The sequence below is a fragment of the Panthera tigris genome, chromosome A1 (assembly GCF_018350195.1).
Source record: "Panthera tigris isolate Pti1 chromosome A1, P.tigris_Pti1_mat1.1, whole genome shotgun sequence".
Classification (NCBI taxonomy): domain Eukaryota; kingdom Metazoa; phylum Chordata; class Mammalia; order Carnivora; family Felidae; genus Panthera; species Panthera tigris.
The window spans coordinates 2,355,020-2,373,040 of record NC_056660.1 but is presented as its reverse complement, the minus strand read 5'-3'; the positions used below and the strand labels follow the sequence as shown (position 1 = coordinate 2,373,040).

At 44.3% G+C, this 18,021-nt stretch overlaps 2 protein-coding genes across 16 annotated transcripts in view; one reads left to right on the top strand and one right to left on the bottom strand.

Moving 5' to 3' along the window:
- The window catches only part of FGF9 (fibroblast growth factor 9), a 94,374-nt gene extending 78,999 nt beyond the window's left edge, over window positions 1–15,375 (bottom strand). For 9 of the 14 annotated variants that reach the window (XR_006215514.1, XR_006215404.1, XR_006215383.1 and 6 more), the window contains exons 1-2: window positions 15,234–15,375; window positions 8,693–8,867 (exon numbers count right to left, since the gene is read on the bottom strand). The gene's annotated coding sequence lies outside the window, so the exon portion shown is untranslated. The other 5 variants (XR_006215489.1, XR_006215485.1, XR_006215509.1 and 2 more) reach the window with 5 other exon arrangements.
- The window catches only part of MICU2 (mitochondrial calcium uptake 2), a 143,012-nt gene continuing 140,017 nt past the window's right edge, over window positions 15,027–18,021 (top strand). Inside the window, exon 1 of one of the 2 annotated variants that reach the window (XM_042979633.1) lies at window positions 15,027–15,246. In XM_042979633.1, the coding sequence (XP_042835567.1) occupies window positions 15,037–15,246 (210 nt within the window). In that variant the 5' untranslated portion in view covers window positions 15,027–15,036. Of the gene's footprint in view, window positions 15,247–15,484; window positions 15,554–18,021 lie in introns of those variants that run through there. The other variant, XM_042979762.1, reaches the window with a different exon arrangement.

Here is an 18,021-nt window from a genome sequence, read left to right as displayed (position 1 = left end):
TATTTGGGAAAAACTTGTCAATTGACTATCACAATTTACGCTTGAGAGTAGTATACTGTTGTTACAGAAAGAGCGTTCGATTAAGACCAGAAAAATCTGAATTTTCTATTCTTGACTTTGTCATCATCTTGCGATGGAACTTTGGGCAAGCCATTAATTTTGTTAGGTTTCAGTTATTTGGTTTTTGTTTTATTCATTACTTATTCATTTAAATATATAAAATGAAGGTTTTCTACTAGTGGCTGCCGAACCGAAATCGTTAGAATTTCACAAATGAGTAATGACCAGACCTCAGATAAGTTTTTGTATATCTAAAAAAGACTAATACTGGACTCACACATTCAACCATGATACGGTTACCCAGAATTTGCTCTTGAGCTAATTCAGTGCCTCCCAGATTAACATCAAGATTTAAGCTGTCTCAGACACACGAGGAATTCTCTTATTTTTAAAGACTTCCGGAATTGCTATGGAACCGATAGTTACCAGTCTTCACTGTAAACGAACCTAAACCCTTCCATCCTTAAAGCTGTAGCTTGAGCCTGATTCCTCAAAGTCAGCGGAGATGAGGGACAGCTAGTCCCTCTGTTCTGAAAGAAGCCTTTCACATATATGTTACCAGGGATTAGCTGGCAGTTAGCTTGGGACAAGGCCCTCCAGGAAGGACACTCTGGCTACTTGCAAGGGCTGTAATGGAAGGAGGAAGCTGAATGAGACAAAAACAAAAGTCATCCACCTAGGGTCAAAGGCCTTTCAAGTCAAACACAAAAAGGAGGACGGACACATTTCTTCCTTTGCTCACGCTTTTGTTTGGGTTATTTCTTTTGTGGGCTTTACTATGAGTTTGAGGGCTTTTTTTTTTTCTGTTCACCTCCAGTGACTTCTTACAGTCACTACTTTGTAAGATCGAAAGCAGATATGTCCCCAGTAGGGATACCTGAAAAATTTCCAGCGCCTCAATGTTCTAGAGACTTAGTCAGGGCTATATTTAGATACCATACCACATTTCAGAGAAAATGTGATTTTCCTTGAAGGGTTTGCTCCCACATCCCCTACTTAAACCAAACATACTTTCAAGTTAATAAAAGCTCTACCTGCCGAGGCAGCAAATCTGGCTATAATTAAAAGGGAGGAAACATTGTACACAAGAAAATGTGCTATTTGGTCAAAGCGTAAATATGAAAAACTGCGAAACGTGATAGCAAGATATAATTTGTATTCCTGCTTTTTATTTACTGAACAAGATGTTGGAAGAAAATTGTCTTAACTACAACTTACTGTATTCTAATGCCTTTAAATGTTTCACACAGTGACTGCAATGGAGCATGGAGATTTGGTTTCATTTTCAAAACTGCTCTGTTGAGAAATACGCCCTAAAAGGCAATTCTCATTTTACTCCGTTACAGCTCCGACAGCTGCAGGACAAAATATAAAATGTAGCTAACCCAATCTGAAATTTAGAATTTTGATCTCTGAGGAAAGTATTTTTGAAGAGTCTCACACATGCTGGAAAAAGGATTTAGAACTTTGATAAGGCTTCACAAAGAGAGAAGCACTATAAAATTTTAACAAAGGACTACCTTCTTTTTTTTCTTTTTCCAAGAATGCCTCAGATCTACACTATATAATTTAATACTTTATATACTGTATTACATACGGATTAGCAATACTTTATTCCTAAATTTTACACCCTCTAGACATATCATAGTATCATATTCTGAAAGATACTTTATACAAATTCAAACATTTGTTCACGAAGAAGCAAATTTTTACACACACACACACACACACACACACACACACAGCATGTATATTTTGTATATTTGTTTTCTGATAATTCACCCATAAAAAAACATGCTTTCAAACACAGCATATCTTTCTGAAGCTGCAGAGAGTTCTTTGAGGAGTTCCCAGTTAATAAGGACCCGGAGCCACGGTCATTTTTCAAAGTCTATCCCAGGGGAACATCATAGACATCACAGGCATCTAGGCAAGTGTGGAACCGTGGAAGTGTGCAGCCTTCTGTCTGCACTGCCGGGCCCTTGCTTTTAGCACAGCATAGCCGCCGTCCCACCTGACACTGGCCGATACCGCTGCGGCCGGCACCTTATCTTCACTCACAGGGACACCTAATTCATCATTGCTGTCATCTTTGAAAAAAATCACGTATTGCAGTATCTGTTGTACTGCAGCCGTGACAGTTTGGATGTCTGCACTAGAAAATATACTTAAACAATTCTCATATTAACACAAAATGTGCCGTGTGCTACCCTCGCTACCTTTCTCCTTTGACTTCACTGAAAGACTTTTAATGAAATTTGCAAACGCTATATTTCTGCCTAAATCATAAGTTATTTGACGTCTACATTTGAGTGAGGAGTGAAACGGTTCTTGCAAAAACAGTGCAATGCACACTGAGATCACTTGAACTGAAATGTAGAAGGGCATAAATGTAACTAAAGTCATGTGTACCCTACAGATATACCTACAGTTTATGTCTTGATCTCCATTTAGTATAATGTCCCTTTTCCTAACTTCTGTGCCACTGTCACATCTAATTCATTTTAAACGTATAACACTTTTAAATCAACACATATACTGATAATTAATTAATCAACCAAGAAATATTTATTAAATGTTACTGGAGAACTACCAAAAATCTAGAAGACCTGTTACAAACTCTTAAGGAATTTATATTCAAGTAAAAAATAGAACCAGATAACAGTGAAAGTCTACATATTTTTAAATGTATTCATAGCAGTTTCTGTACCAAAAAAACATTTGAGGCATGTAACGAAACATTAAAACAGGGGTTTATTTCTACGTTATACCAAGAAAGTATGGCGACACGGGAAAATAAAGGTAGAAAACCAGGATAATGTATGTCACAAAACTGAATGACATATAGCAGAATAATATATACAGTCACCACACCAAGTCACAAAGTTGGTGCTGAAGAACACAGCACCGGTTACCAGACACAGAGTGTCTGTGAGATAAAAAAAAAGACCAGGCACACTGGTGAGAGGTCTTTTCTTCCTGCTGGAACTAAGAGAAATTTCCCCTCTGGATTCTCTTTAAGAGAGACAATGTGGGGCGCCTGGGTGGCTTGGTCGGTTAGGCGTCCGACTTCAGCTCAGGTCATGATCTCGCGGTCTGTGAGTTCGAGCCCCGCGTCGGGCTCTGTGCTGACAGCTCAGAGCCTGGAGCCTGTTTCAGATTCTGTGTCTCCCTCTCTGTCTCTGGCCCTCCCCCATTCATGCTCTGCCTCTCTCTGTCTCAAAAATAAATAAGCGTTAAAAAAAAAAAAAGAGAGAGAGACAATGTGACTTAGTGGGTTACAACTTCCATACTCTTTAAACAACATAAGCGTGAGTTTCATTTTGCTGTATTCTTCGCAGTGACGTCAACAAAAGACAAGAAGTAACTGAGAGGTGCCCTGGAGATTTTAGATAGGGAACATTAACAGAGAACCTGTGTGTCACGCAGGGCAATTCATGCCAGCTATCCTAACGTCCAAGCACAAAGTCTAGGTCGCTTCACACAAAACAAGTCAAAGCCACATGTAGGTTGTGGGTTTCTCCCGGCCAGCTCTCCTCCAACAGGGGATGTCTCTCTTAGCTGTACCACCTGGAACGCATGGCCTCCATGACCACTGCAGAGGGTGATCCACGCAGGGCACGGAGGAAGGTACACTGACTCTCAACTCCCTTAGCTCAGAATGATCTCTCCTTACTTACACACCATTGGCCAGACATGACGACATGACCACACCTTGCTGCAAGGGAAGCTGGGAAATGCAACTTCCTGTGTACCTGGGCAGAGGAAAATAAAATGAGATGTGGCTGATTTATAACACTGTCTGTGTCACAATTGAGAATGCGAGGCCGGGAGACTGGATTGGATCCAAAATGTACTACACCTGTGATTGTCAAATGTGAATGTACGTAAAATGAAGGACACACAAAATATTACAACTTCTATGTGTTGTGTTATTTTAATCCAACAAAAAGAAAAAAACACATATATAAGCAACACATATATGCAGTAATACCCACATGTAAATAACATATATTCACTACATAAAATGGCTTCATATCACAATACATGAAGTATCCTCACAAAAGAGTAGGAGCTCTGTGACCTGAAAGAGTGGGCCAGATGCCAACAGCTGCTCACCAGGTTTTGCTACATTGTCAGGTAGTGTAGTCTCTGTGCATCTGGGTGGGGTAGATTACATTACCTAGCATTAATAAAAATAAGCCTGGGGTGCCTGGGTAGCTCAGTCGCATGAGCCTGAGACTCTTGATTTCAGCTCAGGTCATGATCCTGGTGTCATGGGATCGAGCCCTGCATCGGGCTCTGCACTGAGCATGAAGCCTGCCTATGATTCTCTCTCTCCCTGTGCTCCTCTCCCCCACTCACACACACTCTCTCTCTCAATAAATCAAATAAATAAACAAACAAATAATAAATAAATAAGCCTGATGAAAATGGATAACTGGCTTTAAGACTCCTGCAAAAGCCAAAAATAGAACATAATAACTAAAACACTAAAATGAACGAAGTAAAAACGGCAGGGCTCATGCTTCTCCTTCCCAACTGTATTATGAAATGAAAACAACTATCTAATCAGACAAAGTCCATAAAAACAAAACAGTTAGCAATTATTTGAAAAACGGATTTATGTTCACTAGCGTTAATGATGAACCCAATCCTGAATGTATATTGTGTCTGGAGGTCATTAGTTATCAATGGTATGGGGCCGAGATCATTAGTTATTGATGGTATGGAGCCAATATGAGATTTCAAAACAAACTATCTAGAGCATGAAGACAAGCCTCTATAGTCAATTTTTCTCAGTAATACTCAATCCAGTAGTTAAACAAAATTTTAATAAATTTAAAGATAAATGCTCAGGGGCGCCTGGGTGGCTCAGTCGGTTAAGCATCCAACTTCAGCTCAGGTCACGATCTCGCGGTTCATGAGTTCGAGCCCCGCGTCGCACTCTGGGCTGATGGCTCAGAGCCTGGAGCCTGCTTCCGATTCTGTGTCTCCCTCTCTCTCTACCCTTCCCCCATTCATGCTCTGTCTCTCTCTGTCTCAAAAATAAATAAACGTTAAAAAAAAATTAAAAAAAAAAAAAGATAAATGCTCAGGAGGTCCTTGTGAGATTTGTTAATCACAAGACAGAAACCCCAAAACCCACTGAGAAAATCCTTGTTTTTCTTATTATATCCATTGAATTAATAAGTAGTGATTGCAGTCTGCTAGGTGGTAGGTACGGCTCTGGGCACCAAGAATAGAAAGGTTACGCAAATCAGGGAAAACGCACGGCTCTCCTGGAGCTGACATTTTAGAGCACTGGTTCTCAACGGGGGCGGAGATTCTGCCCTCTGAAGGCAGTTCGGCAACGTCGTTTTTGCTTTCACAACTAGGAGGGGGGTGCTGTTGGCATCGAGCGGCTGGGGGCCAGGGCTTCTGCTAAAGATGCTACCGTGCACGGGACAGACGCCCACCACAAAGCGTTATCCTGCCCAGAGCGTCGGCAGCGCCGAGGCTGAGAAACCGCCAAGGCCCCATTTCATAAGGTGTGTAACATACCGTAGAATCTTCGCAGTGCTCTAGAAATGAGACAGAAAGTGATCCTGAAACTGGCGGATCCCACCACAGTTTGCCGGACGACTGGCAAGCAAGTCATTTGAGCATCTGTCACATGGAAAGATGAGCTGCACATCTTTCTTTTACAAAACGACGCGTTCCAGATTTTGTGCCCACTTCTACAAGTGGCCGTCAGTAATGCACACTTAATTAAAAAAACATTTTGTCATTTAAAGGCAAAAGTGATGTTTTTCACATTGGCCAAGAAAGTGATTGCTTTTTGAAAGAAACGTGTGCTTTGAAAGTTCATTTTGGAAACCACTACTCGGAGATGTCTGCATCACCATGTGATTTGTTCCCCCCGGTGATGTAAGTGTGACCTAGGAAAACTCTTTTATTTACACGCTTACAAAGCCTGAACACAAAATGTTCTAACCCATTTGAAAATCTTCTTCTAAATATTAAAGTATAGTTGAAACATAACGTTATATTAGCTTCAGGTGCACAACATAGCGACCTGGCCAGTCTGTTATGCTGGGGTCACCACAACGCCATTAGGATACCATCAACTATACTCCCGGGGCTGAACCTTTCATCCCCTTGACTTACTCGTTCCATAACTGGAAGCCTGTATCCTCCACTCCCCTTCATTTTGCCCATCCCCTCACCCCTTCAAACATTTTTGGCAAGTTTCGAACTCCATTAGTGTAAAAGCACAAGTGAATGACCAAGGCAGTCAGAGGTTCCAGGGGTCAAACTAACACCTTCTTCCCCTAACTGGTGGCTGGAACTGACATAAATAAATATCAGGGCGGTATCGTGGGCTTGCAGTCAGAGGTGCCAGACATGCAACTGCCTAGGGTCCTCGCCACTGGCCGTGCCCACATAGCTCGTCCTCGAAGGACAGCTGCATGTGAGCAGTGGAGAGCGGCCAACAGCCAGCAGCCCTGCCACAGCCCTGGAAGAAGCTACGAAGCAGTGCCTGTCCCGGGCAGAAGGCTCCCACCCTCACGATTACTCCAACAATCAGCAATAGGCACAGCGGCCTCGGAAACTTCCATGCCCAGGCTCCGTGCTCACACCCTCCTGATCCCAGACACGGCTTCCACTCAGACCCTCCTACTGATGGGGAACAGTCCCCCCAGCCCACTCAGCCAGCCCAGCCCTGCAAAACATCTCAAGCTCCTAAAAAGGCCAAGAGGACCTCCAAATCGCCACTACGGCCTAGTGTCTGAGTTCAGGGCTTCAGTGGCACAGACCACATCTGCCATGTGGCTGCTCCTCAAAGACAGACCTCCAGTGGTCAGGCAGTCCAGAAGCAGCCCTATCACGCCCCCCGGACTATCTACATACCCAAATCCCCCAAAGAAGGTATCTACACCCCCAAAGAAGATGCTCTTGGCTTCACAGATTCAGCTCTACTGGCTCTAATTCGGAACAAGTTCCCCATCAATGGCAAGAGCTACTACTGGCTCTCAAAAGCCACCCAGCGTCTGCACAGCTCATCTTTGTCACCAACAACCACTTCTGGGCTCGTAGGCTTGTCTCTTCATCTGGAGGCCCACTCTCAACTCCCAACCCCCAAAGGTCGCAGCTAAAGGCTTCACAACTGGGAGAGGTCACTGAGGTCATGCCAGGAAGCAAGCCCGACTGAATACCTCATCCCTCAAGGCCATCCGCATCACCTCGCAGCAAACCAAGCAGGCAGCAGATCACCGACATCCAAGCCAACATTCTGCGTGTGTTCAAGGGGCAGCTCTATCCACCCTGTAAGTTACTGGAGGGTCACCTGTCACACCCTGCCCTTGCCCTCCTTGCCACAGCCCCAACATTTCTCGACGCCTAATGCTCATCACTGTCCCTGGGAGAGCCACCGAACAGTGACCATATCAAAATAATTGTTCTGAATCCCTGAAGCACGAAACAAACTTAGGACAACCCAGTCGGTTGGAGAAAGACGCTTCCGAAAGGAACTTAGATTCTGCTGCCGGATGACCAGCCTCCAGCCCTGCCAATGCCCAGGGCACGAATCGCCTTGGGCGGGTGCTGCTGCTAACTGCATAGTCACCCAGCTTCGTGGCCTGAAGACAGAACCAACAGACCTGCTCTTGGGGGAAAGAAAAGCATAATGAAGTTGCAATTTTTAATTTTGTTTTTTTTTTTAAGAAAGAATGAAAATAGTGACGCTTTTGCACTAACTCGATGCCCTCATATTTTGCACAGTCGAAGACAGGCTAAGATATTCTGGATGTCCTGATGCACATGAATCCATACCACGGACTTGAAATTTTCTATGAAACCTTGGGATCAAGGAACATTTTGCTAGATTTTTTTAGTTCCCGTCCCAGTCTTGCCCTTGCTCACCTGGATATGACATGGCTCTTCTAACTCCTCCAGTCATCTTTTTTTTTTTTTAATTTTTCTTTCTTTTAGAGAGAGAGAGAATGTGAGAGCAAAAACGGGGAAGAGGGACAGAGAGAGACAGACAATCTTAAGCAGTGTCTACACTCAGACATGGGGCTCAATCCCATGACCCTGGGATCATGACCTGAGATGAAAACAACAGTTGTACATTCAAACAACTGAGCCACCCAGGTGCCCCCTCCAATCATCTTTGATTTGCTGGAAATACGTGGCTTACAGTTGAAAGGCAGCAAAGGAGGAAAAAGTATTATTTTCCTTTCTTGGTGACATATGCAGAACTTTCGAGATATTATAACTGACTTGAAAATAATCAAGTTTTGGGGTGCCTGGTGGCTCAGTCGGTTAAGCGTCCAGCTTCAGCTCAGGTCATGATCTCACAGTTCATGGGTTCGTGTCCCATGTCAGGCTCTGTGCTATCAGCACAGAGCCTGGAGCCTGCTTTGGATTCTGTGACTTTCTCTCTCTGCCCCTCCCTTGCTCATGCTCTGTCTTTCTCTCTCCTCCCTCTCTTTCTCTCTCTGTCTCTGAAAAATAAATTGACGTCACAAAAAATTTTATTAAAAAAATAAATAAATAATCGAGTTCCCCGAGCATACACAGTCTGTCCCATAAATGTGTTTTCAGATAACATCTATTTTGCAACTTCAAACGTTGTGCCACCACTCACCCTTAAGTGCACTTCACTATAGCACAGGTCACTCTCCCCATGACGTGGAAGTGTTACGCAACCCTTGCAGAACAGTCTTCTTCTCGTTGCCTCGTGTCTAACTTCCCGGCATTTCACGCAACCTTTGTGACTTTTTTCCTCAGTGCATTTTTGTGTGTCCATTGGATTACAAACACTATTAAGAAATACAAAACCGAGAAATTGGTATGTAGATTTTCTTTTAAAGTCATCTTGTAAAAGGCATGCTCAAATATTTAGAATAAAATTGTATGAGCTTGAGAATTACTTCACCACAATCTAGTCGGGGGAAATGGCGCAGGTACAGATGAAACAAGATGGGTAATGGGGTGGTAACTGTTCAAGTCAGGGTAGACGTACATGGAGGTTTATCATGTTATGCTCTCCAGCGTTGTGTATATTTTAAGCTTTTCATGATAAAAAGCTTAAAAAGACACAAGTATCATGATTTCAGTACTTCGGTTAATAACACACTCCTTCCCTCCCTTTGAACATTTTTTTATGAGACAGCTTTTTGAGTTTTTACAGTTATTAAAAACTAGCATCTAAATTAACCGAACATAATGCCAGAACTTTGCATTTCTTTTGTTTGTTTGTTTTTAGGGTTTTTTTTTTTTTTGCATTTCTATCTCACAAAACTTAAACCAAAATTATCCAACTTAATGAAGCCAATTTAATCACATTGATCCCACTAGATATTAACATTTTTAGACAGTGCGAAACATTTATTGCACCTTTAAAACCAAAATTAAATTTTATTTTATAAGTACTATTTAATTTTTATCTCATAATTAAAATTTTACTATGAGCTTTTCATTGTTTAATTGTAAATGTGTTGGTTTAAGAAACAAATAAATGTACATAAAGCTTCAAAAAGTTTTAAGCATAAGGGCCACAATCCAATGTGTGAAGACCCCTGCCGGTGACAAAACCCCACAGGGGGAGCTGTTACTTATTTGTCTGTGCATCTCAGAGGTATGGCACTAAGCTTGGCACATATTTCACACTCAATCCAGTTTGCTTAACTTAAAAAAAAAAAAAAAAAAAGCCACTCTGGAGTGGCACAGAATGAGAATTTCAGAACTGGAAAAACAAACTGAAACCAAACGCCTCATTCTCCAACAAAGAGAGGTTTGGGAAGGTTGAATCACACAGCTAATGGAAGTGCGGTGAAAGAAATGTTTAGGAAGATTGATCTGACATAGATCTATGGGATGCTTCAGAGGAGAAAAAGGCTGGAAGCAACCGTGTGTGTTAAGAGGCGACTGCCATCATCAAAGCCTGCGGTAATGAGGGTGTAAACTGGGGTGATGGGCAGGGAATGAGAAGCAGAGGAGGATCTGAAAGACATTGAAAACGTACCCTTCACACTGCTTTTTCACTGTCAGTAAGATTTAATCTTGACCTATTTCTGCACAAGCTGATATCAATCACGATACCCAGATATTTTTACCCATAGCCCCAAACTGCACAAAAAAAGACATAATTAGCAATTCTTTTGACTCATCTAGGGCCTCTGAGAGTGATTCATACCCTTCACTACACAATTATCCACCATAAATATAGTTTAACCTCTGCTTATTCCAAGCAATGGTTCTTTAGAATGTCCATCTGTACATCACTTACTCTTTTGCTGTAGGATTAAGTCCAACCTCTTTATCTTTTGAGATCCTCAGCATTTTTTTTTCTCCTCCACCTAAGATAATCAATCTTGACACACGTTATTCTGTAATACGACAGTAAGGAATCTTTCAGAATCAGGATAGCAAGTTTTGGTTTTTTTTCAATTTTTTTAAAGTTTATTTATTTTGAGACAGACAGAGACAGCATGGGTGCGGAAGGGGCAGAGAAAGAGAGGGAGAGAGAGAGAAATCCAAAGCAGGCTCCCCACTGCCAGCGCAGAGCCCAACACTGAGCCCAACACTGAGCTCGAACTCACAAAACCGTGAGATCATGACCCGAGCCAAAACCAAGAGTCGGATGCTTAACCAACTGAGCCACCCAGCAGAGCAAGTTTTATTTATCTTCCCTAAACACGCTAAGATCAAAGATTCATTTCAGTTAACCTTGTCTTTTAAAATGGACATACGATAGAGTAAATGTCTTCAATAAGAAAAGCTGGTTGATCTCTTTTGTTCAAGACCAACAACCCAGAGAAAATCAAACTTTTGATTGTAGATGGGAAGGAAAATAATTTAGAGAAGCAGATGGGATAATGGGTGAGAAAGGCCAGGATAAAACTGAGCAGGCAGAAGGCAATCACTTGGGTAGCGTCTGACATGCAAAGTCTGATCAGGCCCTAAGGGGAGTGGGGGCAGAGATACTGGAAAAGAGGTATAAGTACCCCAAAGACAAACCTGTAGAGGGTCAAGAGAGCTGACAACTGTCCCACATATCGCTGGAAATACTGCAGAACCCCTTGTGGCCCTCAAGCCACTCAGGGTCACCCCTAAACCAGTTCTGCTCCAAACCATGCAAACGCACACTGTACCTAGTTTTCTCCCATGCTCACAACCCTACTCCGATCTCTGAGGATCCTATCTATGCAAACCTTTCTCGCTTTCCGAGTTCCAGATTAGGCTTCCTCTCTTTCCTAGTTGACCACTGTAGCCAACCACACTCCTCCTCCTTGGTGTTAACAGTCAAATGCCATCTTGCATTGTTTTCTTTTTTTTTTTTTTTTTTTTTTCTTTTTAATTTTTTTTTTTTTAACATTTATTTATTTTTGAGACAGAGAGAGACAGAGCATGAACAGGGGAGGAGCAGACAGAGAGGGACACACAGAATCTGAAACAGGCTCCAGGCTCTGAGCTGTCAGCACAGAGCCCGACGCGGGGCTCGAACTCACGGACCGTGAGATCATGACCTGAGCCGAAGTCAGACGCTCAACCGACCAAGCCACCCAGGTGCCCCTTGCATTGTTTTCAATTCAGGCCTGGCCTCCGGTAAAAGCAAAGTTCCTTGAGAATAGTTTCTCTGTCCTATAACTTATGTCCCTCCTTCAGAAAAAAAGCACAACGTGAATGAAAAGTGTTCTTTTGGGGGGTGCCTGGGGGGCTCAGTGGGTTAAGCGCCCGACTCTTGATTTCAGCTGAGGTCACGATCCCGTCATGATCTCATAATGATCATGGGTTTGAGCCCCACGTCTCTCGCTCCCTCCTTTTCTGCCCTTCTCCTGCATGGGCACACGCACGCGCTCTCTCTCAAAATAAATAAATAATTTTAAAAAATAATTTTGGAGCTACCGGTGTTTCTATTCTGTTTTTCTCCAATTATCATTTAAAGCGGCATAGATCTTATAGTTTTAGAAGCAGTTCCTTATTTGGGGATCAGTTTATAAACTACATGGTTGAAAATACATCCCAGCCAAGGATGTATATTTTTCTCTACAGCTGGTGCTGAAGAGACGAACAAAGCTGGAGCCTAAAAAGACCAATATAGTCAATGCACTCAGACAAATGTCAACAGCTGCCAGGGAAGATTTCATACTTAGAATGGTTAGTCGGCTAGAAATTGGTTCTATTATAAGAATTTGTTTCCTCTGCAAAAGAAAAGTTTGAATACATTAAATCTTAATGAGAATTCTACAGGCCTGGGCACACAGTCCAAAAAAAAAAAAAAAAGGGGGGGGGGAAACCTAATTACAAAGCACAATTTTCCAAGTACATTCAAAGATTTTCAGCAAAAATAATTTAAATGAATTTTTTGTCTTGGAAAATAAATTATATAGATTTCTGATGTTTGATACTCAAAGAATGGAAATAGGCACACCAGAGTTTCATTTGTGCCATCTATTTTTTTCACTTATTCATATATTCATTCACGGAATGTCTAATACGTACTGGGCATTGTGCTAGGTGCTGAGGAAACAGAAAAATAAGATAGGCTTGCCCTGGAGGATGTCAAACTGTGGGTCAAATAGAATGTCTTTAAATATGCCCAATGCTCCAATGGGAATACGCAATGGGAATATTTGGGGCTCGGAGCCATGACTAAGTAATAGATGTGGGGTTTCATTAAATAGGTAGAGGAGGGGCGCCTGGGTGGCCCCCGTCGGTTAAGCGTCCGATTTCGGCTCGGGTCATGATCTCGTGGTCCGTGGGTTCGAGCCCCGCGTCGGGCTCTGGGCTAACAGCTCAGAGCCTGGAGCCTGTTTCGGATTCTGTGTCTCCCTCTTTCTCTGACCCTCCCCTGTTCATGCTCTCTCTCTCTCTCTCTCTCTCTCTCTCTGTCTCAAAAATAAATAAATTTTAAAAAAGAAATTTTTTAAAATAAAATAGAGGAACAGTGGGAATTAGACAGTATGTATATACCTAACACTACCATTTTAACCATGGTTTCTGGAAGCCAAGAGTATAGCGCAAGGTAAGCAGAAGGTAAGGTCTCCGTCAAGCTCATTTGTGATCAGAGGGCAGGAAAAACCCAGAAGTTGAAGAAGATAAACTGACACGGGTGGTGAGTCTACAACGTGCCGGGCATTTGTGGGCTTTCTACAGAAGGTCTCCTTTCATCCCCCAATGCCAAACCATGGCAGAGTTGTTTACAGTGGAGAAAACCGAGACCCAGAGAAATTAAGTTAATTTGCCCCAAATCACAGTGATCATCCTGGCACAGCCGGGATTCTGACCGTGTGGTCTGGCTCACACATCTCGGTGTGATGAGTCTCATCTACTGCCTGCTGGCCTGGGAAGGCACACGGAAAGTGGTTTCAGCAGCCGGGGGAAAGTGAGGAAGCTCTGACTGCAGATGTGGACAAGCTGGCGAAGGAAAAGGGAGCAGGAACCGAGGGCAGATCGCGACAAAACGACCTGAGAATTCAGTGGTCAAATCAGACTCGCTGTGGCACTTGTTTTTTTTGTTGGTTTCACAAACTGCAAGGTGACAGTGACTATGTGGTCGGGACCTTGCCACCATTTTGGCTGCCAGTTACTGCATAAAGCTTCTCCTTGGGACGCTTCAGAGGCTGAAGCAAGCTTATTAAGGAAACGTGCTCTGCAAAGTAAAGACCAAAGAACGGAGGGTCGGAGGCTACCAAACAAAGGCCTCTGCTAAAGGCACGAGCCTCAGCTAAATCGTCTCTTCTGACCGTCGCAACAACCTGGACCGAGGCTTTTTGTTCCAAGCCTGCACAGGGGAAAACATCATTGACGACAGCGACGTCGGGCAGGAGTCCTGATGCATCTGACTTGGTCCCAGGTGGGACGACAGGTCTCAAACACTTCACTGGGACAGAATTTAAATTCCACACTCAGCAAATGCTGATCGCCTGAAATAGGGCGGCTCTGTTTGCGAGTTCATTAGAAAATACCCCGTCAGAGTGAGCAGGCTGGGATAGGGTAGGACGTGGCAAAAATGAAAGAGCGGTCAAGAATACAAGAATAGGGAGGACGAGCAAGACAGACGGGGAAGATGCTATTTTTTAGGTTTGCCAGTTTTGCAAGACGAAAGCAGTTCCGGAGACGGACGGTAGCGATGGTTGCCCAACAACGTGAATGTCCCAACGCCAATGAAGTGTGTATTTAAAAACGGTTAAGACGGTAGCGCTGTGCGCATTTTGCCACAACTGAAAAAATAAGTTTAAAGTTTGCTTAAGCTATTAAAGTGAGATAAGAGAACACGCTCACATTAAAAAAAAAAAAAAAAAAAAACTTGCTTTAAACACTTTTGTTTACTAGAAGCTGAGCGAGCTAATTGATGTTATTTTAAATGGCCCGTGGGAAAGTAACTGCAGCGTCTGTGGATTTCAGAATAATGATACAAGTACTTGGAAGAAATTCTTAACACGCGTAGGCTCGTGGAATTTAAAACAGATGTAGCGTTAAGGACTATGCAAGGTTTTTCAGTTACACGCCCCAACTTCTTCCGGGATGGGCTTCCACTGCTAAGCTCAGGCCCATCAGAAAGGCAAACCACACACTCGATCACAGTTACTGTCCGCAGTGCCCGGCTCACCCGTCCGTGCTTTCCCCTCCAGCCCGCGGCGCCCACCAAACAGCGGCTTCTCCCTAGCGAATGACACGTTTTCCTAACGAAAATCGTAGGACCTCCCTACACAATAGGGGAGCTATCTCGTTCTCGACTGCGGAGGCCACTTGAGGTTCTGTTCGGACCCCTTTCCAGCTACCCGGCTCCCTTGCACACGCGCCCCTACCGCCGCTGCGAGCTACGCGGCCGCAGCCGCCCGCGGAAGGCAGGCTCCGGGGGGCTGGACGGAGGCCGTGCGGCTCTCGCGAGACCCGTGGCCGCGCGGGAGTTCTCGAGTCGTGCGACGAGGCGGCGGCGGCGGCGGCCCGGGACTCGGTGATGGATGGGGCGCTTCCGCAAAGATGGCGGCGGCTGCGGTAAGAAGCGCTCGGCTGACGGCCTGGGGCGGCCGACTGCGGCGTGGGCTCTCCGCCGGCCGGCGGGCTTTGCCGGGCCCCAGCGCCTGGGCGGCGGCAGTGGCCGGCGTGGCCCTGGCAGGCACAGGAGTGGCGTGGTACCACGGCCGCGTGAACGTCGCGGCGCCCGAAGGCAGGCTCACCGTCTTAGCGCAGGTACGGGACCGGTCCTTTTCGCCGAGCCCACCAAGCTCCTCCCTCCTCGGACTCCCGGCGGCGGAGGGTGAGGGCTGCCGCGGGCGGCCCCGGCTCCTCTGCCGGAGGCCACGTTAGGGGCGCCGCCGCGGAAGGCCCCGGACGGGTGGGAGGCGCTCCTTTCCAGCCGCGGCCCCCGCCGCGCGCGCCCGAGGGCATCGAGGCCGACGGCGGGACGCGCAGCCCCTCCGGGGGGAATCCCGCGAAAGCCGCTCGGACACCCAGCGCCCGAGACGCGAATGGAGACGAGGGGTGTGGGCGTGTCTTGGTTTGTGGATTTCTCACTACACCTGGCCCGCGCTCCCTCCCTTCCTGCTGGTGGTGCCCAGACGCTCCGGGGGTGTGTTTCCAGGGACTCACCTTCGTAACTAAATCCTTCACGACTGGTTCTCTGCGTAGCGTGGTGAAGTTGTCCTGATAGATGACTTTTTTTTTTTAATCGTAAAAGTGCCAACCATAAAAATTAGCAGGTTGATGATTTCCAGATTTTATCATCACCCGTGGGGAACGGTATTACATGATTATAAACCTTAATCTTCGGTAGACTCTAAGTACTAAGCAAAAGACGTTTCTTCTGAAACCTCCACGTTTAAGGGACAAAGTTCCCTACTTCAGTGTAAAACTGCCCGGTAAAATATTTGAAAAAGTACTACTTCTTAGATATTTTATGTACTTTTAATAAGTTTTAGTGTATGCGTTGCTTTGAAAATTGGAAATCGCATTCTTTGTTAGGTGTACCTTGTATCTTTTTTTTAAGGGTCTCTTCTGTTTAAAAATTTTTTTTTAATGTTCATTTATTTTTGAGAGAGAGACAGAGGGGGGCAGTTTGGGGGTGGGCAGAGAGAGAGGGTGACACAGAATCGTAAGCAGGCTCCAGGCTCTGAGCTGTCAGCACAGAGCCCCATGCGGGGCTCAAACTCAGGAACCGTGAGATCACGACTGAGCCACCCACGCACCCCTACATTTTACCTATCTAATGAAAAACCCAAGGAACGGTCAGATACAAAGAAAGAGAGGAAGACAGGCCTTCTGAATTAAAATTAAGCATTGATAAATGATATTTTGACTTGTATTAAATTAAGATGCCGTATGGGTAACAGGTTCAATAACTTTCCTATCCTCTTACCATTTCTGATCATAGGTGGGAGGATATGTCTTGTGGTATTTTATGGCATTTTTGTTAGTTCTCCTGGTGCCAAGGATTCAATTTATTATTCATCATTGGTTTCTCTCTGTTCTCAGCTCTTTTTTTTTAATTTTTTTTTAATGTTTATTTTTGACACAGAGACAGAGCTTGAGCGGAAAGGGGGCAGAGAGAAAGAGAGGGAGACAGAATCCTTAACAGGCTGCAGGCTCTGAGCTGTCAGCACAGAGCCCAACGCAGGGCTCGAACTCATGAACTGTGAGATCGTGACCTGAGCTGAAGTCAGATGCTTAACCGACTGAGCCACCCAGGCACCCCTCTCTCTGTTCTCAGTCTCTTATTTCATTCTGTTTGCTACCTTTAGGTTAGTCTTACGAAGAATGACTTTTTAACCACATAGCGTACCCTTCTTCAGTAACCATTGGTGCCTCATTCTGCCTAGGATAAAATCCACATTAGAAAATTTTGATACTCAAAGCCCGTTGTGGTAATATTCTAACCCATCACTCCTTCCAGTAAAAGTGATTCACTTCCTTTTTTTTTTTTTTAAACATTTATTTATTTTTGAGAGAGACAGAGCATGAGCCCAAGAGGGGCAGAGAGAGAGAGAGGGAGACACAGAATCTGGAGCAAGTCTCCAGGCTCTGAGCTGTCAGCACAGGGCCTGACACGGGGCTCGAACCCACGAGCCGCAAGATCATGATCTGAGCCGAAGTCGAGGCTTAACCAATGAAGCCACCCAGGCACCCCTAAGGTGTACAACTTGATGTTTTTTTATACGTTGTGAAATGGTCACAAATAACGAGTTAATTAACATACCCATCACCTCACCTAGTTACCATAGAGTATGTGTGTGATGAGAACACTTAAGATTTATCCTAAAACAAATTTCTAGTGTATAATAACAGCATTGTTAATTGCAGTCACCATAGTGTATGTTAGATCTCTAGGACTTACTCATCTCGTTTAACCGAAACTATTATCCTGTGACCAACATCTTCCCATTTCCCCCAACCTCGGGCAACCACCATTCTGCTCTGTTCTTCTATTCAACTATTTTAGATTTCACATATAAGTGAGACCATGTAGCATTCGTGTTTCTGTACCTGGCTTATTTCACTTAGCATATCTTCCATTCTCATCCTTATTGTTGGGTGGCAAGATTTCCTTTTTCAAGGCTGAATAATATTCCCGTGTGTGTGTGTACATGCACATCACACCTTTTCCTTTCAGCCATTGATGGACAGTTGGTTATTGTAAATAATGCTGCAAGGAATGTGGGAGTGCAGATACGTCTTCACAATACTGATTTCATCTCCTTCAGGTACGTACCCAGAAGTAGTGCTGCGGGACCATGTGGTAGTTCTATTCTTAATGTCCTGAGGACCCTCTGTATTGTTTTTCATGATGCCTGTCCCACTTTACTTTCCTAGCCAACAGTGTAGAAGGGTTTTCTTTTCTTCACCTCCTTTTCATGACTTGTTATCTTTTGTCTTTTTGGTAATAGCTATTCTGATAGATGTGAGGTGGTATCTTGTACAAGTTTTGATTTGTATTTTCCTGATGACTCATGATGTTGAGCACCTTTTCAT